This window comes from Oncorhynchus kisutch, linkage group LG5, assembly GCF_002021735.2.
Source record: "Oncorhynchus kisutch isolate 150728-3 linkage group LG5, Okis_V2, whole genome shotgun sequence".
NCBI lineage: Eukaryota > Metazoa > Chordata > Actinopteri > Salmoniformes > Salmonidae > Oncorhynchus > Oncorhynchus kisutch.
The window spans coordinates 78,389,988-78,412,311 of record NC_034178.2 but is presented as its reverse complement, the minus strand read 5'-3'; the positions used below and the strand labels follow the sequence as shown (position 1 = coordinate 78,412,311).

Here is a 22,324-nt window from a genome sequence, read left to right as displayed (position 1 = left end):
CAGGCTAAATAAATAAAGTTGCCAAGGGGCATTTCGCTACACCTGCTAAACGCATGTATGTGTCCAATAAAATGTGATTTGATTAGATGTTTTTTTTTTAAACAAATACCATTTCATTGCAGTAACTCTGATCCAACCCATCCATATGTATTCTCAGGCCAACATTGTGGAGGTGCAGCAGGCCAGTCTTCAGCTGCAGAGGGCCAGACCTGCAGTACTGCTAGCTCCACTGGATGACGAAAGACACAGCATTCAGACCACAATGCAGGTATGGAGCAGGATGTAGTACAGGGTAGAAACATGCTACACTGGGATAGAGCAGGATGTGGTACAGGGTAGAAACATGCTACACTGGGATGGAGCAGGATGTGGTACAGGGTAGAAACATGCTACACTGGGATGGAGCAGGATGTGGTACAGGGTAGAAACATGCTACACTGGGATGGAGCAGGATGTGGTACAGGGTAGAAACATGCTACACTGGGATGGAGCAGGATGTGGTACAGGGTAGAAACATGCTACACTGGGATGGAGCAGGATGTGGTACAGGGTAGAAACATGCTACACTGGGATGGAGCAGGATGTAGTACAGGGTAGAAACATGCTACACTGGGATGGAGCAGGATGTAGTACAGGGTAGAAACATGCTACACTGGGATGGAGCAGGATGTGGTACAGGGTAGAAACATGCTACACTGGGATGGAGCAGGATGTGGTACAGGGTAGAAACATGCTACACTGGGATGGAGCAGGATGTGGTACAGGGTAGAAACATGCTACACTGGGATGGAGCAGGATGTGGTACAGGGTAGAAACATGCTACACTGGGATGGAGCAGGATGTAGTACAGGGTAGAAACATGCTACACTGGGATGGAGCAGGATGTGGTACAGGGTAGAAACATGCTACACTGGGAAGGAGCAGGATGTAGTACAAATTACATTGATTCTACACAGGTATGGAGCAGGTTATGGTACAGAGTAGATTGATTCTACACAGGTATGGAGCAGGTTATGGTACAGAGTAGATTGATTCTACACAGGTATGGAGCAGGTTATGGTACAGATTAGATTGATTCTACACAGGTATGGAGCAGGTTATGGTACAAAGTAGATTGATTCTACACAGGCATGGAGCAGGTTATGGTACAAAGTAGATTGATTCTACACAGGTATGGAGCATTACAGACAGATACCATTATAAGTAACAGAGAGAACATTACAGAGGTAAGGTTACATGGTACATTACAGAGATGTAACATTATAGAGAGACAACATTACAGGTAACATTATAGAGAGATAACATTACAGGTAACATTATAGAGAGATAACATTACAAGTAACATTATAGAGAGATAACATTACAGGTAACATTATAGAGAGACAACATTACAAGTAACATTATAGAGAGAACATTACAGGTAACATTATAGAGACATAACATTACAGGTACCATTATAGAGACATAACATTACAGGTACCATTATAGAGACATAACATTACAGGTACCATTATAGAGACATAACATTACAGGTACCATTATAGAGACATAACATTACAGGTACCATTATAGAGACATAACATTACAGGTACCATTATAGAGACATAACATTACAGGTACCATTATAGAGAAATAACATTACAGGTACCATTATAGAGACATAACATTACAGGTACCATTATAGAGAAATAACATTACAGGTACCATTATAGAGACATAACATTACAGGTAACATTATAGAGAGACACCATTACAGGTAACATTATAGAGAGACAACATTACAGGTACCATTATAGAGACATAACATTTCAGGTAACATTATAGAGAGATAACATTATGTCATTGGACTGAAGCCGATACCTGGATGTGAGGCTTACCGTGATCCCCAGCTATTCCATAAAGGCTCTCCATTCACGTGACTTGAATTGGGGACCGCGTTGGAGATGATATCCTCCGAAAGGCCATAGTGCCGGATGACATGCTGAAACAGTGTCTCAGCGACCTGGAAAAAGGGATAAAACTACTAGATTTAAACAGTATGGGAATGGAATGGACTATTTACGAATAGACTATGTACAGCTGCAGCGATCGGTTAGCTGCTCAGATAGCAGATGTTTGAAGTTGGTGAGGGAGATAAAAGTCTCCAACTTCAGCGATTTTTGCAATTCGTTCCAGTCACAGGCAGCAGAGAACTGGAACGAAAGGCGGCCAAATGAGATGTTGGGATGATCAGTGAGATACACCTGCTGGAGCGCGTGCTACGGGTGGGTGTTGCCATCGTGACCAGTGAACTGAGATAAGGCGGAGCTTTACCTAGCATGGACTTGTAGATGACCTGGAGCCAGTGGGTCTGGCGACGAATATGTAGCGAGGGCCAGCCGACTAGAGCATACAGGTCGCAGTGGTGGGTGGTATAAAGTGCTTTAGTAACAAAACGGATGGCACTGTGATAAACTGCATCCAGTTTGCTGAGTAGAGTGTTGGAAGCTATTTTGTAGATGACATCGCCGAAGTCGAGGATCGGTAAGATAGTCAGTTTTACTAGGGTAAGTTTGGCGGCGTGAGTGCAGGAGTCTTTGTTGCGGAATAGAAAGCCGACTCTAGATTTGATTTTAGATTGGAGATGTTTGATATGAGTCTGGAAGGAGGGTTTACAGTCTAGCCAGACACCTAGGTACTTATAGATGTCCACATATTCTAGGTCGGAACCATCCAGGGTGGTGATGCTAGTCGGGCATGCGGGTGCAGGCAGCGAACGGTTGAAAAGCATGCATTTGGTTTTACTAGCGTTTAAGAGCAGTTGGAGGCCACGGAAGGAGTGTTGTATGGCATTGCAGCTTGTTTGGAGGTTAGATAGCACAGTCGTGTCTTTACAAAGTTATAATTTTCCTAATACAACTTTTCAGATATTTTAATATCTGATCAATTTGTCTTCTTAATTAATGAATTATTTATTTTACCTCACGTTAGTCTCATTCCAAACGTCGTAAATTGTTGGTTATCTCCACGAACCCAGTCTTCACTGTGAGTCATCCATACATCAATTGTCTTAAATCATTTATTTACTAACTAAGTAATTCACAGAAATGCATAAACAAACAGTAGACAGTTACAAGGAAATGATAACGGAGATTCCCTAGTGGGATAAACCGGCATCGCGGCTTGGTGGACAGAAAGGGAAGTGGGGCTCAACTGACATGAGACACTACAAAGTTGATAATTATAACAATTGAAATGCTAATCCTTTGCACATGAACGCTCACTCATTCGGGAACAATTGCAATCAATAAATATATTTACGCTCAGTGTGTCGTCGGGATCTCTGTTGAAAAGTTTGTTTCTGTTGGAGAGTTGGTCCGCCCTCTCTCTCTGCCTGTCATGGCTAGAATGGATAGTTCAGAGTGACATTCATTCGTGTTGTTATAGAATAGATTTTTCGGCGGTTGTCGGTCTTCGCGTTCAATGATACCGAATTCCTAGCTGCAGACTAGTAGTTAATATCAAAGACTTGTTCTTATTTTGTCGGTATCGATTAGTCTAAGAGTTTAACCATGTGGTATGGTTAAAAGATTCAGCCATCTACTCAAACCTTGGCCCTCTCGTTATCGAGGTAAGCTGGTCTGCAACCTTTGTCCTCTTGTGATTGAGAGAAACACGGTTTGTTGAGAAATTCTCAAGGTGGGGGTTTTATTCGGAAGAGCAGAAAGGGGCCTGTCCCAGGATGCCAGACCATAACCAACTGTGCTCATGGGCGGTCCTCTGATTTAGTTAAACTCCAAAGGGAATAGGAGTTTCCTTCATTAAACAGTCCAAAATCACATTACACAATTTCACAAACAGTATCATCCTCACTCATTCATCTTATACAACAATTAGATGTAAGCCTCATATCTGAGGCTATTGTATAAACAGCATTATGATTATGTGGCCGTATTAGCTCCCATGAGTTTCACAAAATTGTACCAAATGGACCAGTTCGTAGCTGGATTCTTCACCAATCTTTTATACCTTCTCCAGAACATAAATGTTGTTCGGACCTCAAGTTCCGTGAGGTGGAAGAAATTCCTTTGTTCTCTCTATGGAAACTCACTCTCTCTCTCTACTGTGGCCATGAGGAGATAATTTCCTCCAGGAATTTACGACCTGAGGTCACAGTAGCCGGAGTGTAGGACACAGAGGGAGGGGGATGGTGCTCGCTGTTCCCAAAGAGGGCAACGTCATGACAGTACATACGGAGCAGGAGTTGATGTAGCAGGAGACGTCCTGCGCCAAGGTGTGTTACCAGTACTTAATGGAGATGGATTGAGTGGTGCGGGTGATACCTGGGTGTTCAGCGACAAGGGATGATTGCACCCAGGTCAAAAGTCAATCCCTTACCTCAGTGGGAACGTAGGTGCGCTCTGGAGGACAGGTGCGGGTTCCCTCTCCAGAGCCTGGCGGATGTCCGGATTCAGCTGCCTCGCTGTCCGTATGTACTCCAAGTTCCGGTGGTTGATGAGAATGAGAAACATGTCTCCACTCCTCTAATGCCAACCTCACCGCCAGGAGCTATCGATCACCAAAGTCATAGTTCCTCTCTGCAGGGGACAGTTTTTTTAGAGTAGTATGCACATGGATGCAGTTTTTGTTGATTACCCTGACGTTGTGACAGGACAGCAACCACGCCCACCACAAAGGGTAGCGTATGATCTGGGTGTTTCAGCAAAGGAGCGTGTGGAAATGTGTTGGTCCCATGTTTCATGAGCTGAAATAAAAGATCCCAGAATTGTTCCATACGCACAAAAAGCTTATTTCTGTAATGTAGATGCAGGGAGTCAGGAAGCAAGTGCAGTTAGTGAGTTTAATGACGAAGAACATTGAACGATACAAAACAAGAAAAGCGCCTAAAGTACAAAACAAGAGTACTGTATGGCGTTGTGTGGGCAAGCGATTTGCTGATGTCAGCGTTGTGAACCGAGTGCCCCATGGTGGCAGTGGGGTTATGGTATGGGCAGGCATAAGCTACGGACACAATTGCATTTAATCGATGGTAATTTGAATGCACAGAGATACCGTGACAAGATGCTGAGGCCCATTGTCGTGCCTTTTATTTGCCTCCATCACCTCATGTTTCAGCATGATAATGCACTGCCCCATGTCTCAAGGATCTGCACACAATTCCTAGAAGCTGAAAATGTCCCAGTTCGTCCATGGCCTGCATACTCACCAGACATGTCAACCATTAAGCATGTTCAACAGCCTGATCAACTCTATGCAAAGGAGATGTGTCCCACTGAATGAGGCAATTGATGGTCACACCAGCTACTGACTGGTTTTCTGATCCACGTCCCTACTTTTTTAAAGAAAGGTATCTGTGACCAACAGATGCACATCTGTATTCCCAGTCATGTGAAATCCATAGATTAGGTCCTAATGAATGTATTTTAAAACACTGAATTTCTTATATGAACTGTAACTCAGTAAAAACGTTTAAATTGTTGCATGTTGTGCTTATATTTTTGTTCAGTGTACTTCCATTGTCTTCCAAGAGGGGCTAAATATACTTGCTTCCTCTCCCTATGCAGTCTTTAGGGCAGAGGTGGCCCTACAACCAGCAGTACCACAGCACTACAGTCGACCCCCAGGAGGTAGAGGCTGAGCGGAAGGCTAGGGAGGCCCAGAGGAGGGCAGCCTGGAGGACCCATGATGGCTTCCTCTACCCAGGCTTCAGGAGTTCCATCGAGGCCAACGAACACCCCAGACACCCCGATGAGGCCCGCAGGGACGAACTCAGGAAGGTGATATCATAGATAGCCCAGAGGTTAGGGGTCAGAGGTCCGGTTACAGCAGGGTCACATTCATTAAGGCACATTCATTCACATTCATTAAGGCACATTCTTTCACATTCATTAAGGCACATTCATTCACATTCACAACCCAGGTTTCAGCAGGCTTCACCATCACCAGTATGTTCTGCAACTGAAAACAAGACTTCTCATTCATTCAATCAATCAAATGTATTTATAAAGCCCTTCTTACATCAGCTGATGTCACAAAGTGCTGTATAGAAACCCAGCCTAAAACCCCAAACAGCAAGCTATGCAGGTGTAGAATCAAGGTGGCTAGGAAAAACTTCCTAGAATCAAATCAAATCAAAGTTTATTTGTCATGTGCGCCGAATACGACAGGTGTAGACCTTACAGTGAAACGCTTACTTACAGGCTCTAACCAAATGTGCAAAAAAGGTATTAGGTGAACAATAGGTCAGTAAAGAAATAAAACAACAGTAAAAAGACAGGCTATATACAGTAGAGGCTATATACAGTAGCGAGGCTATAAAAGTAGTGAGGCTACATACAGACACCGGTTAGTCAGGCTAATTGAGGTAGTATGTACATGTAGATATGGTTAAAGTGACTATGCATACATGATGAACAGAGAGTAGCAGTAGCGTAAAAGAGGGGTTGGCGAGTGGTGGGACACAATGCAGACAGCCCGGTTAGTCAATGTGGTTGGTCAGCCCAATTGAGGTAGTATGTACATGAATGTATAGTTAAAGTGACTATGCATATATGATAAACAGAGAGTAGCAGCAGCGTAAAAAGAGGGGTTGGGAGGGGCACACAATGCAAATATTCTGGGGAGCAATTTGATTACCTATTCAGGAGGCTTATGGCTTAGGGGTAAAAACTGTTGAGAAGCCTTTTTGTCCTAGACTTGGCACCACTTGCCATGCGGTAGTAGAGAGAACAGTCTATGACTGGGGTGGCTGGGGTCTTTGACAATGTTTAGGGCCTTCCTCTGACACCGCCTGGTGTAGAGGTCCTGGATGGCAGCCAATGTAGCCCCAGTGATGTACTGGGCTGTACACACTATCCTCTGTAGTGCCTTGCGGTCAGAGGCCGAGCAATTGCTGTACCAGGCAGTGATGCAACCAGTCAGGATGCTCTCGATGTTGCAGCTGTAGAACCTTTTGAGGATCTCAGGACCCATGCCAAATCTTTTTAGTTTCCTGAGGGGGAATAGGCTTTGTCGTGCCCTCTTCACGACTGTCTTGGTGTGTTTGGATCATTCTAGTTTGTTCTTGATGTGAACACCAAGGAACTTGAAGCTCTCAACCTGCTCCACTAAAGCTCCGTCGATGAGAATGGGTGTGTTCTCGGTCCTCCTTTTCCTGTAGTCCACAATCATCTCCTTAGTCTTGGTTATGTTGAGGGATAGGTTGTTATTCTGGCACCACCCGGCCAGGTCTCTGACCGCCTCCCTATAGGCTGTCTCGTCCAATTTGCATACCGCCCAAACAGATCGTTGTTGGTGATCAGGCCTACCACTGTTGTGTCATCTGCAAACTTAATGATGGTGTTGGAATCGTGGTTTCTGGGATAATGGTGTTGATGTGAGCCATTACCAACCTTTCAAAGCACTTCATGGCTACGGACGTGAGTGCTACGGGTCTGTAGTCATTTAGGCAGGTTTCCTTTGTGTTCTTGGGCACAGGGACTATGGTGGTCTGCTTGAAACATGTTGGTATTACAGACTCAATCAGGGACATGTTGAAAATGTCAGTGAAGGCACCTGCCAGTTGGTCAGCACATGCCCGGAGCACACGTCCTGGTAATCCTTCTGGCCCCGCAGCCTTGTGTATTTTGACCTGTTTAAAGGTCTTACTCACGTCGGCTACGGAGAGCGTGATCACACAGTCGTCTGGAACAGATGATGCTCTCATGCATGCCTCAGTGTTGCTTGCCTCGAAGCGAGCATAGAAGTGATTTAGCTCGTCTGGTATTTTCGTGTCACTGGGCAGCTTGTGGCTGTGCTTCCCTTTGTAGTCTAATAGTTTGCAAGCTCGCCAAATAAGACGAGCGTCGGAGCCGGTGTAGTATGATTCAATCTTAGCCCTGTATTGACTCTTTGCCTGTTTGATGGTTAGTCGTAGGGCATAGCATGATTTCTTGTAAGCTTCCGGGTTAGAGTCCCGCACCTTGAAAGCGGCAGCTCGACCCTTTAGCTCAGTGCAAATGTTGCCTGTAATCCATGGCTTCTGGTTGGGGTATGTCCGTACAGTCACTGTGGGGACGACGTTCTCTATGCACTTATTGATATAGCCAGTGACTGATGTGGTGTACTCCTCAATGCCATCGGAAGAATCTCAGAACATATTCCAGTCTGTGATAGCAAAACAGTCCTGTAGTTTAGCATCTGCTTCATCTGACCACTTTCTTATAGACCGAGTCACTGGTGCTTCCTGCTTTAATTTGAGCTTGTAAGCAGGAATCAGGAGGATATAGTTGTGTCTGTTCCACTTTTCCTAGTGGAACAGACCAAAATATCTTTGGTTTTCTTGGTGTTTAAAACAAGTTTGTTCTGGCAAACCCACTCCCTGATATTCTCCAAATCTTCTTGTAAAGCTTGCTGTACCTGTTGAACCGATTATTTTGCTGCATAAATTCTAGTACCATCTGCAAATATAGTAGCTTGAGTTTCAGCTAAGGCATAGGGAAGGTTGTTCGTATATATTAACTTGTTATGGCTGCAATCCCGTTAACGGGATAAGTGTCATCAACAACCGCTGAATAGCATAGTGCTACATTCAATAAATATTACTAAAAGTATTTATATTCATGAAATCACAAGTGCAATATAGGAAAACACAGCTTAGCCTTTTGTTAATCCACCTGTCGTGTCAGATTTTGAAATTATGCTTTACAGTGAAAGCAATCCAAGCGTTTGTGTAAGTTTATCGATCGCACCACAAAACATTATGTACACTTAGCTTGGTCACGAAAATCAGAAAAGCAATCAAATGAATCGTTTACCTTTGATGATCTTTGGATGTTTTCACTCACGAGACTCCCAGTCACACAACAAATGTTCCTTTTGTTCCATAAAGATTATTTTTATATCCAAAATACCTCAATTTGTTTGGCACGTTATGTTCAGAAATCCACAGGAAAGAGCGGTCACGACAACGCAGACAAATTCCAAATAGTTTCCATAATGTCCACAGAAACATGTCAAACGTTTTTTATAATCAATTCTCAGGTTGTTTTTAAAATATATAATCGCTAATATATCAACCGCAAATGTCTTTCATAGTAAGAGAGGGAAAAGCAATAGCTGTCCAAACTCTGTTGCGCGAGCAAAACTCATGTGACCACTTGACGCGATGTTATCTTTCTGGCTCATTTTTCAAAATAAAAGCCTGAAACTATGTCTGAAGACTGTTGACACCTTGAGGAAGCGATAGGAAAAGGAATCTGATTGATATCCCTTGAAATGGGGCGAAGGCAGGCTATGGAACATGGAGTTTTCAAAATAGAAGCCACTTCCTGGTTTAATTTTCCTCAGGGTTTCGCCTGCAATATCAGTTCTGGTATACTCACAGACAATATTTTGACAGTTTTGGAAACTTTAGAGTGTTTTCTATCCAATACTAATAATAATGTGCATATATTAGCAACTGAGAATGAGGAGCTGGCCGTTTACAATGGGCACCTTTTCATCCAAGCTAATCAATGCTGCCCCTGCAGCCATATGAAGTTAAATAAAGAAGTGGCCCAAGGCAGTTGCCCTGCGGTGTTCAGCAGAAAATTAACCATTGATATAAGTGGACTGTTTCCTGTCAGTTTGATATGACTGTACCCAATTCAGTACTACCTCCTTAAAACCATGATGCATTAATGTTGTCAAAATTATTTCATGATCCACTAAATCAAATGCTGCACTGAAATCTAAAAATAGTACACCCACAAACCTGCCATTATCCATAGCATTGAGCCACTGGTCAGTCATGTCAACCAATGCAGCGAACCTGCCATTATCCATAGCATTGAGCCACTGGTCAGTCATGTCAACCAATGCAGCGAACCTGCCATTATCCATAGCATTGAGCCACTGGTCAGTCATGTCAACCAATGCAGTGCTAGTGGAATGGTTTTTGTGATAAGCATGCTGATTGGCTGTAATCAGATCGTTCTTTTCCATGTACTCCCATATTTGTCTACTCACAATACCCTCCAATATCTTACTGAGTGTAGGGAGTAGACTAATTGGTCGACTATTAGCAGGAGTAATGGGTTCTTTGCAGTCTTTCGGAATAGGAAACAGTTTCGCATGCTTCCATACATTTGCAAACATCCCCTTTTCCAGTGACCAATTAAATATGTATCTCAGTGGAACTGCAATCTGGGGAGCAGCACAGCGAAGCAATTTTTTTCTCCATAAGACCATAACCTGTAGATTTACCATCAGGTAATGACTTCAATAGGTTTAACATGTCCTCCACTGACACCGTTTGCAGACTAAAAGAGCAGGTCTTTTTGCTCATAATATGATCATCAATCCATTGGACCATAGATTGTTTGGAAGAATGTATGTTTACATTTCTTTGTAAAAAGATCTGCCAAATGATTGGCAATATCAACTGGTTTTGATATTATTCTCCTGTCAACCTCCACACTTGATGGGTATGATTAACTGTGTTCCATACCTTTTTACAATCATTTCTCATTTTGAATAGGCTGCTAAGACGTTTGCCATATTTCTTTGAGAAAAAGCCTCACCCAGTTCATCATCAATCCATGGAGATGGACGAGCACCAACTGTAGTCTTTCTTATGGGGGCATGATGGTCCATTACCTCAGTGGGCAAATCAATAAAAAATTCTGTAGTGTGATTTAAATCATCCTCTAGATAAATCAGCTCCCAGGGTACAGCAGCCAAATCATTTAGAAATAGATCATGATTAAATGTTTTAAAATGTATCTTGACCACAATCCTAAGGGGTTTCTTTGGAACCTTGGTGGTCATGGTTATGGTCACAATATTATGGTCTGTTCAGCAATGGTATATTACAGAAAATCAGATCAATGCATGAGGTTAGGGTAGGTAGTCTCTAGTATTTGATAGGAGGTCATGTGACATACACCTCTATAGGGTTATGGTTAGTGATATATACCTCTATAGGGTTATGGTTAGTGATGTATACCTGTATAGGGTTATGGTTAGTGATATATACCTCTATAGGGTTATGGTTAGTGATATATACCTCTATAGGGTTATGGTTAGTGATATATACCTCTATAGGGTTATGGTTAGTGATATATATCTCTATAGGGTTAGGGTTATGGTTAGTGATGTATATCTCTATAGGGTTATGGTTAGTGATATATATCTCTATAGGGTTAGGGTTATGGTTAGTGATATATACCTCTATAGGGTTATGGTTAGTGATGTATACCTGTATAGGGTTATGGTTAGTGATATATACCTCTATAGGGTTATGGTTAGTGATATATATCTCTATAGGGTTAGGGTTATGGTTAGTGATATATACCTCTATAGGGTTATGGTTAGTGATGTATACCTGTATAGGGTTATGGTTAGTGATATATACCTCTATAGGGTTATGGTTAGTGATATATACCTCTATAGGGTTATGGTTAGTGATATATATCTCTATAGGGTTAGGGTTATGGTTAGTGATGTATATCTCTGTAGGGTTGGGGTTAGTGATATATACCTCTATAGGGTTATGGTTAGTGATGTATATCTCTATAGGGTTATGGTTTTGGTTAGTGATGTATATCTCTGTAGGGTTATGGTTAGTGATATATACCTCTATAGGGTGATGGTTAGTGATATATACCTCTATAGGGTTATGGTTAGTGATATATACCTCTATAGGGTTATGGTTAGTGATATATACCTCTATAGGGTTATGGTTAGTGATGTATATCTCTATAGGGTTATGGTTATGGTTAGTGATGTATATCTCTGTAGGGTTATGGTTAGTGATATATACCTCTATAGGGTTATGTTTAGTGATATATACCTCTATAGGGTTATGGTTAGTGATATATATCTCTATAGGGTTATGGTTAGTGATATATACCTCTATAGGGTTATGGTTAGTGATATATACCTCTATAGGGTGATGGTTAGTGATATATACCTCTATAGGGTTATGGTTGGTGATATATACCTCTATAGGGTTATGGTTAGTAATATATACCTCTATAGGGTTATGGTTAGTGATATATACCTCTATAGGGTTATGGTTAGTGATATATACCTCTATAGGGTTATGGTTAGTGATATATACCTCTATAGGGTTATGGTTAGTGATGTATATCTCTATAGGGTTATGGTTATGGTTAGTGATGTATATCTCTGTAGGGTTATGGTTAGTGATATATACCTCTATAGGGTTATGGTTATGGTTAGTGATGTATATCTCTGTAGGGTTATGGTTAGTGATATATATCTCTATAGGGTTATGGTTATGGTTAGTGATATATACCTCTATAGGGTTATGGTTAGTGATATATACCTCTATAGGGTTATGGTTAGTGATATATACCTCTATAGGGTTATGGTTAGTGATATATATCTCTATAGGGTTATGGTTAGTGATATATACCTCTATAGGGTTATGGTTAGTGATATATACCTCTATAGGGTTATGGTTAGTGATGTATATCTCTATAGGGTTATGGTTATGGTTAGTGATGTATATCTCTGTAGGGTTATGGTTAGTGATATATACCTCTATAGGGTTATGTTTAGTGATATATATCTCTATAGGGTTATGGTTAGTGATGTATATCTCTATAGGGTTATGGTTAGTGATATATACCTCTATAGGGTTATGGTTAGTGATATATATCTCTATAGGGTTAGGGTTAGTGATGTATATCTCTGTAGGGTTATGGTTAGTGATATATATCTCTATAGGGTTATGGTTAGTGATATATACCTCTATAGGGTTATGGTTAGTGATATATATCTCTATAGGGTTATGGTTAGTGATGTATATCTCTATAGGGTTATGGTTAGTGATATATACCTCTATAGGGTTATGGTTAGTGATGTATATCTCTGTAGGGTTGGGGTTAGTGATATATACCTCTATAGGGTTATGGTTAGTGATATATATCTCTATAGGGTTAGGGTTATGGTTAGTGATGTATATCTCTGTAGGGTTGGGGTTAGTGATATATACCTCTATAGGGTTATGGTTAGTGATGTATATCTCTATAGGGTTAGGGTTATGGTTAGTGATGTATATCTCTGTAGGGTTGGGGTTAGTGATATATACCTCTATAGGGTTATCGTTAGTGATATATACCTGTAAAGGGTTATGGTTAGTGATGTATATCTCTATAGGGTTAGGGTTATGGTTAGTGATGTATATCTCTGTAGGGTTGGGGTTATGGTTGCAGCGTAGCCTAGTGGTTAGAGCGTTGGACTAGTAACCGGAAGTAACCGGAAGGTTGCAAGTTCAAACCCCCGAGCTGTCGTTCTGCCCCTGAACAGGCAGTTAACCCACTGTTCCTAGGCCGTCATTGAAAATAAGAATGTGTTCTTAACTGACTTGCCTAGTTAAATAAAGGTAAAATTTAAAATAAAATAAAAAATGGTTAGTGATGTTTTTAAAACAGCTATGTGTGGCATCTTAATGTGTAATGTCTCTACCTCCATAGCCTTGGAGAGAGAATGTGCTCCATGGCAACACCCAGAGACCCACACTGCCTCAGAGAGACATCCGACCCTGGCTACACCGCTACAATGACATGGAGCTCTACATCACACCCCCACCAGTCTTGAGTCCTGTCCCCCCTGTTACTATACACCTGGCAGGTAACACACCTTCAGCCCTGTTACTATACAACTACCAGGTACCAGACCCTCACCATGTCTCTATAGTTACTATACACCTACCATATACCAGACCCCCACCCTGTCTCTATAGTTACTATACACCTACCACGTACCAGACCCCCACCCTGTCTCTGTAGTTACTATACACCTACCACGTACCAGACCCCCACCCGTCTCTATAGTTACTATACACCTACCATGTACCAGACCCCCACCCCGTCTCTATAGTTACTATACACCTACCATGTACCAGACCCCCACCCTGTCTCTATAGTTACTATACACCTACCATGTACCAGACCCCTACCCCGTCTCTGTAGTTACTATACACATACCATGTACCAGACCCCCACCCCGTCTCTATAGTTACTATACACCTACCACGTACCAGACCCCCACCCCGTCTCTATAGTTACTATACACCTACCACGTACCAGACCCCCACCCTGTCTCTATAGTTACTATACACCTACCATGTACCAGACCCCCACACTGTCTCAGTAGTTACCATGTACCAGACCCCCACCCTGTCTCTGTGGTTACTATACACCTACCAGGGTAGTTTACCATAACCGTATTCAGCTCTGTCCTACCTTTCACCATCCACTTCACAAGTAGGGACCAGGTAGAGACCGCTCCACACCAGGGCCATGTATAGTATCAGTCTATGGTTTGGACACACCTACCCATTCAAGGGGTTTTCTTAGTTTTTAAAACTATTTTCTACATTGTAGAATAATAGTGAAGACATCAAAACTATGAAATAACATATGGAGTAATGTAGTAACCAAAAAAGTGTTAAGGGATTTTTGACCAAGAAGGACCAAGAAGGAGAGTGATGGAGTGCTGCATCAGATCACCTGGCCTCCACAATCACCCAACCTCAACCCAATTCGGGATGATTTGGACCACAGAGTGAAGGAAAACCAGCTAACAAGTGCTCAGCTTATGTGGAAACTCCTCCAAGACTGTTGGAAAAGCATTCCAGGTGAAACTGGTTGAGAGAATGCCAAGAGTGTGCAAAGCTATCATCAAGGCGAAGGAAGGGTGGCTACTATGAAGAATCTAAAATCTAAAATATATTTAGATTTGTTTCAAACTTTTTTGGTTACTACATGATTCCATCTGTGTTATTTCATAGTTACCAGGGCCATGTAGTAGTAGGGCACAGTGTTAAGTAGTGCACTGCGTTCAGTATGGCCCAGTGTTCAGTAGGATACAGCATTCAGTATGGCCCAGTGTTCAGTAGGATACAGCGTTCAGTAGAATACAGCATTCAGTATGGCCCAGTGTTCAGTAGGATACAGCGTACAGTAGAATACAGCATTCAGTATGGCCCAGTGTTCAGTAGGATACAGCTTTCAGTATGGCCCAGTGTTCAGTAGGATACAGCTTTCAGTATGGCCCAGTGTTCAGTAGGATACAGCGTTCAGTAGAATACAGCATTCAGTATGGCCCAGTGTTCAGTAGGATACAGCTTTCAGTATGGCCCAGTGTTCAGTAGGATACAGCGTTCAGTAGAATACAGCATTCAGTATGGCCCAGTGTTTAGTAGGTTACATTGTTCAGAAGGATACAGCATTCAGTATAGCCCAGCGATCAGTAGGATACATACAGCGTTCAGTAGGATACAGCATTCAGTAGGTTGCATTATTCAGTAGGATACAGCGTTCAGTAGGATACAGCATTCAGTAGGATACAGCATTCAGTAGGTTGCATTATTCAGTAGGATACAGCATTCAGTAGGATACAGCATTCAGTAGGTTGCATTATTCAGTAGGATACAGCATTCAGTAGGATACAGCATTCAGTAGGTTGCATTATTCAGTAGGATACAGCATTCAGTAGGATACAGCATTCAGTAGGTTGCATTGTTCAGTAGGATACAGCATTCAGTAGGATACAGCATTCAGTAGGTTGCATTGTTCAGTAGGATACAGCATTCAGTAGGATACAGCATTCAGTTGGTTGCATTATTCAGTAGGATACAGTATTCAGTAGGATACAGCATTCAGTAGGTAACAGCATTCAGTAGGATACAGCGTTTAGTAGGATTTCAGCGTTCAGTAGGAATCAGCGTTTAGGATGGCCCAGCGTTTAGTAGGATACAGTGTTCAGTAAGTAAAGCCCAGCATTCAGTAGGATACAGCGTTCAGTATGGCCCAGCGTTTAGTAGGATACAGCATTCAGTAAAGCCCAGCATTTAGTAGGATACAGTAATCAGTAGGTTACCATGTTCAGTAGGATACAGCATTCAGTAGGTTAGAGTTCAGTAATATACAGCATTCAGTAGGATATAGCTTTTAGTAGAACACAGGGTTTAGTAGGTCACAGTGTTCAGTAGGGTACAGAGTTCAGTAGGATAAAGCATTCAGTAGGATACAGCGTTTAGTAGAATACAGAGTTTAGTATTGCATAGCATTCAGTAGGTCAGTGTTCAGTAAGATACAGCGTTCAGTAGGTTACAGTATAGCCCAGTGTTCAGTAGGATACAGCATTCAGTAGGTTGCAGTGTTCAGTAGGATACAGCGTTCAGTAGGTTGCAGTGTTCAGTAGGATACAGCATTCAGTAGGTTACAGTATAGCCCAGTGTTCAGTAGGATACAGCGTTCAGTAGGTTGCAGTATTCAGTAGGATTCAGCATTCAGTAGGATACACACCGTCCAGTAGGTTAGTGTTCAGTAGTATTCCGTGTTCAGTAGGTTATAGTGTTCAGTATGGCCCAGGTTTTAGTAGGATTCAGCGTTCAGTAAAGCCCAGTGTTTAGTAGGATACAGCGTTCAGTAAAGCCCAGCATTTAGTAGAACACAGAGTTTAGTAGGTCACAGCGTTCCTGTAGGATACAGCGTTCAGTAAGCTAAAGCATTCAGTAGGATACAGTGTTCAGTAGGTCAGTGTTCAATAAGATACGGCGTTCAGTAGGTTACAGTATAGCCCAGTGTTCAGTAGGATACAACATTTAGTAGAATACACTGTTCAATGGGATACAGCATTCAGTAGGATACACCCTTTAGTAGGTTAGTGTTCAGTAGTATTCAGTGTTCAGTAGGATACAGTGTTCAGTAGGTTACAGTGTTCAGTATGGCCCAACTTTTAGTAGGTTATAGTGTTCAGAAGGATACAGTTTTCAATAGGGCACGGCGTTCAGTAGGGCACGGCATTGTGAAACATTCATTATAATATGCTCCTACCTGTGTTCCCTCCCCCAGGAGAGCGTCTGCAGAGGGAGCAGCTGCAGGGAGCCCAGTCTCAGTACTACCGCTGGCTGAGGAAGGTGCTGCCTGACGCAGGACACACTCCCGCGCCAAACTGCAGCCACGTGCGAGTCCCACAGTTCAGCTGCCACATGGGTGGGGCCGACCCAGGGAAGCTGCATGATATACTGAAGGATCGACCAATGAAATACTCCCTCAGGAAACCTGGCCTCACCCTCAAGGTAGGGAACAGGAGTAGGGACAGGATATTTACCTGTTCAGGTGAACACTGCTTCAGGAAACACTCCTGCCCCCATTAATAGACAATCACAGAAAACCAAAAGTAATGTTGAGGAGGAATTACAGAACATGACATCATGTTCTTCCCCTGAAATACAGTGTGTTCTCTTGCTCCTTGAGCCAGAGATGTGTGATACCGTGTGTGTCAGACACGGCCGTACTCCCTCATTTCAAGCTCAGATGGGAACAGTAGCCTAGTTGGAATAGGAGCTGAAGTCTGGCCGCTGACTTTCGGCTTCAATTGTAGCCTATTATAGAATTAATTCCTGAACAATTAACTGTTTCTTGCAGAAAAATGTTAATTTTGTCTCGCGAACAGAAGTGGAGAAATATGATTTCTTTCTTTCAGCATCTTGAGAGAATACTGTAAGAAGGCACATTTAGGGACCTGTTGTGTAGCCTAAACATGCAATTTCTTTCAGTGAAATAAAAGCTGACAGTATAGAATTTTTTACCACATAATGTGCATCCAAGATGAACTGATATACTACCAGAATGTTGGATATTTCTTTTTACTTCCTTAAAACCGGTCCAATTGATGTCATTTGGACATTTTGCACAAAAAATCTCCCCGCCCTAAGCGTCCTCGCTCCACTAGAGAAGCAGAAATGAAAGACAAAACTTGGCCAATGTCAACTACACTGAACAAAATAAAAAATGCAACAGGTAAAGTGTAGGTCTCATGTTTCATGAGCAGAGAAAAACATCACAGAAATGTTCCATATGCACAAAAAGCTTATTTATCTCAAATTTTGTGCACAAATTTGTTAACATCACTGTTAGTGAGCATTTCTCCTTTGCCAAGATACTCCATCCACCTGACAGGTGTGGCATATCAACAAGCTGATTGAACAGCATGATCATTACAGAGATGCACCTTGTGATGGGAACAATAAAAGGCCTCAGAAAAAAGTTGTGGACCTTTATACTTGCGTAATAGTACGCAAGTATAAACACCATGGGACCACGCATCCGTCATACCGCTCAGGAAGGAGACGCGTTCTGTCTCCTAGAGATTAACATACTTTGTGTGAAAAGTGCAAATCAATCCCAGAACAACAGCAAAGGACCTTGTGAAGAAGCTGGAGGAAGCAGGTACAAAAGTATCTATATCCACAGTAAAACAAGTCCTATATTGACATAACCTGAAAGGCCGCTCAGCAAGGAAGAAGCCACTGTTCCAAAGCCGCCATAAAAAAGCGAGACTACGGTTTGCAACTGCACATGGGGACAAAGATCGTACTTTTTGGAGAAATGCCCTCTTATGGCTAAACAGTAGAGCTGTTTAGCCATAATTGACCATCATTATGTTTGGAGGAAAAAGAGGGAGGTTTGCAAGCCAAAGAACACCATCCCAACCGTGAAGCACGGGGGTGGCAGCATCATGTTGTGGGGGTGCTCTGCTGCAGGAAGGACTGGTGCACTTCACAAAATAGATGGCATTACAAGGTAGGGAAATTATGTGGATATATTGAAGCAACATCTCAAGACATCAGTCAGGAAGCTTGTTTGCAAATGGGTCTTCCAGATGGACAATGACCCCAAGCATACTTCCAAAGTTGTGGCAAAATGGCTTAAGGACAACAAAGTCAATGTATTGGAGTGGCCATCACAAAGCCCTGATTTCAATCCCATAGAAAATGTGTGGGCAGAACTGAAAAAGCGTGTGCGAGCAAGTAGGCCTACAACCCTGACTCACAACTTATTGTGGGAAGCTTGTGGAAGGCTACCCAAAACATTTGCCCCATGTTAAACAATTTAAAGGCAATGCTATCAAATACTAATTGAGTGTATGTAAACTTCTGACCCGCTGGGAATGTGATGAAAGGAATAAAAGCTGAAATAAATCATTCTCTCTACTATTATTCTGACATTTCACATTCTTTTAATACAGTGGTGATCCTATCTGACTGAAAACAGAGATTTTTACTAGGATTAAATGTCAGAAATTGAGTTTAAATTGATTTGGCTAAGGTGTATTGTAGAGTTTTGACTTCAACTGTAAACTGAACAAGTTCCACAGACATGTGACTAACAGAAATTGAATAATTTGACCGTGAACAAAGGGGGGATCCAAATCAAAAGTAACAGTCAGTATCTGGTGTGGCATTGTCATGCTGGAGGGTCATGTCAGGATGAGCCTGCAGGAAGGGTACCACATGAGGGAGGAGGATGTCTTCCCTATAACGAACCGTGTTGAGATTGCCTGCAGTGACAACAAGCTCAGTCCGATGATGCTGTGACACACCGCTCCAGACCATGACGGACCCTCCACCTCCAAATCGATCCCGCTCCAGAGTACAGGCCTCGGTGTAACGCTCATTCCTTCGACTAGTTAGGGTTAGCGAATCCGACCATCATCCCTGGTGAGACAAATCCGCGACTCGTTAATGAATAGCACTTTTTGCCAGTCCTGTCTGGTCCAGCAATGGTGGTTTCGTGCCCATAGGCGATGTTGTTGCCGGTGATGTCTGGTGTGGACCAGCCTTACAACAGGCCTACAAGCCCCCAGGCCAGCCTCTCTCAGCCTGTTGCGGACAGTCTAATCACTGATGGAGGGATTGTGCGTTCCTGGTGTAACACCTGTGCAGGTGTTGTTACACGTGGTCTGCCACTGCGAGGACGATCAGCTGTCCGTCCCGTCTCCCTGTAGCACTGTCTTAGGCGTCTCACTGTACGGATATTGCAATTTACTGCCCTGGCCACATCTGCAGTCCTCATGCCTCCTTGCAGCATGCCTAAGTCACGTTCACGCAGATGAGCTGGGCTCCTGGGCATCTTTCTTTTGGTGTTTCTTTTGGTGAGTCCGTAGAAAGGCCTCTTTAGTGTCCTAAGTTTTCATAACTGTGACCTTAATTGCCTACCGTCTATAAGCTGTTAGTGTCTTAATGACCGTTCCACAGGTGCATGTTCATTATGGTTCATGGAAAACAGTGTTTAAACCCTTTACAATGAACATCTGTAAAGTTACTTTTATGAATTATCTTTGAAAGACAGGGTCCTGAAAAAGGGCAGTTTCTTTTTTTGTTGGGTTTATTTGCTATATTCTATTCTACTGTATTTTAGTCAATGCCATTCCGACATTGCTCATAGTAATATTTAAAAATGTCTTAATTCCATAATTTAACATTTATATTTAAGTGTATTGTTGTGAATTGTTAGATGTTACTGCACTGTTGGAGCTAGGAACATAAGCATTTCGCTACACCTGCAATAACATCTGATAAATATGTGTATGTGACCAATAACATTAGATTTGATTTATTTAGTATTCAACAGCATCAAGTAATGACAGAAGAGAAGCATCCACAAACCTTCTAAATCAGAAAGCAGAAAACAATCAAACATAGTAAAAAGAATGACCCAATTGAAAAATCCTTCCACCATCACTGGTGTTTGTTTGGTAATGGTTGTGTGTGTGTACTTACTGTATGACAATGTGTGTGTGTTGTATCACAGCCCATGCCGGTACTGTCAGTACTGCAACAACCCCAGCAGGTCTCCAGGTCAGGCCGTATGGCGGTGGTGAGAGAGGAGAGCTCGTCCTTCGCCCCAGGACCGTTCCCGGAACACAGTCTGAGCTGGGATAAGAACACCATCCCCCGACAACCCTCACACTACAACAAGTACCACTTTACGTAAGTTACCATGACCACCCTCACTACAACAAGCAACACATCACATACATTACCACGACAACCATCACACTACAACAAGTAACACATTATGTACAGTATGTTACCTAAAGCTAACACTTCCCCCTAGCCTAACCCCTAACCCTCCTGACACTACAACAAGTCCCACTTTATGTATGTTACCTAAAGCTAACACTCCCCCCTAGCCTAACCCCTAACCCTCCTGACACTACAACAAGTACCACTTTATGTATGTTACCTAAAGCTAACACTTCCCCCCTAGCCTAACCCTCCTGACACTACAACAAGTACCACTTTATGTATGTTACCTAAAGCTAACACTTCCCCCTAGCCTAACCCCTAACCCTCCTGACACTACAACAAGTACCACTTTATGGAAGTTACCCCCTAGACTAACCCCTAACCCTCCTGACACTACAACAAGTACCACTTTATGTATGTTACCTAAAGCTAACACTTCCCCCCTAGCCTAACACCTAACCCTCCTGACACTACAACAAGTACCACTTTATGGAAGTTACCTAAAGCTAACACTTCCCCCCTAGCCTAACCCCTAACCCTCCTGACACTACAACAAGTACCACTTTATGTATGTTACCTAAAGCTAACACTTCCCCCCTAGCCTAACCCCTAACCCTCCTGACACTACAACAAGTACCACTTTATGGAAGTTAGCTAAAGCTAACACTTTCCCCCTAGCCTAACCCCTAACCCTCCTGACACTACAACAAGTACCACTTTATGGAATTGACCTAAAACTAACACTTCCCCCCTAGCCTAACCCTCCTGACACTACAACAAGTACCACTTTATGTATGTTACCTAAAACTAACACTTCCCCCTAGCCTAACCCCTAACCCTCCTGACACTACAACAAGTACCACTTTATGGAAGTTACCTAAATCTAACACTTCCCCCCTAGCCTAACCCCTAACCCTCCCGACACTACAACAAGTATCACTTCATGGAAGTTACCTAAAACTAACACTTCCCCCCTAGCCTAACCCTCCTGACACTACAACAAGTACCACTTTATGTATGTTCCCTAAAGCTAACACTTCCCCCCTAGCCTAACCCTCCTGACACTACAACAAGTACCACTTTATGTATGTTACCTAAAGCTAACACTTCCCCCCTAGCCTAACCCCTAACCCTCCTGACACTACAACAAGTACCACTTTATGGAAGTTACCTAAAGCTAACACTTCCCCCCTAGCCTAACCCCTAACCCTCCTGACACTACAACAAGTACCACTTTATGTATGTTACCTAAAGCTAACACTTCCCCCCTAGCCTAACCCCTAACCCTCCTGACACTACAACAAGTACCACTTTATGGAAGTTAGCTAAAGCTAACACTTTCCCCCTAGCCTAACCCCTAACCCTCCTGACACTACAACAAGTACCACTTTATGTATGTTACCTAAAGCTAACACTCCCCCCTAGCCTAACCCCTAACCCTCCTGACACTACAACAAGTACCACTTTATGGAAGTTACCTAAATCTAACACTTCCCCTCTAGCCTAACCCCT

The 22,324-nt window shown here is 42.7% G+C and overlaps 1 protein-coding gene across 1 annotated transcript; it reads left to right on the top strand.

Moving 5' to 3' along the window:
• The first annotated feature begins 78 nt into the window (after positions 1-78).
• On the top strand, positions 79-20,927 carry LOC116374101 (uncharacterized). Its single transcript, XM_031823890.1, has 5 exons — positions 79-268; positions 5,565-5,777; positions 13,464-13,620; positions 16,851-17,077; positions 20,595-20,927. Exons 1-5 carry the CDS (start codon positions 146-148, stop codon positions 20,775-20,777), a joined length of 903 nt encoding a protein of 300 aa, XP_031679750.1. The 5' UTR covers positions 79-145; the 3' UTR covers positions 20,778-20,927.
• Positions 20,928-22,324: the final 1,397 nt, after the last annotated feature.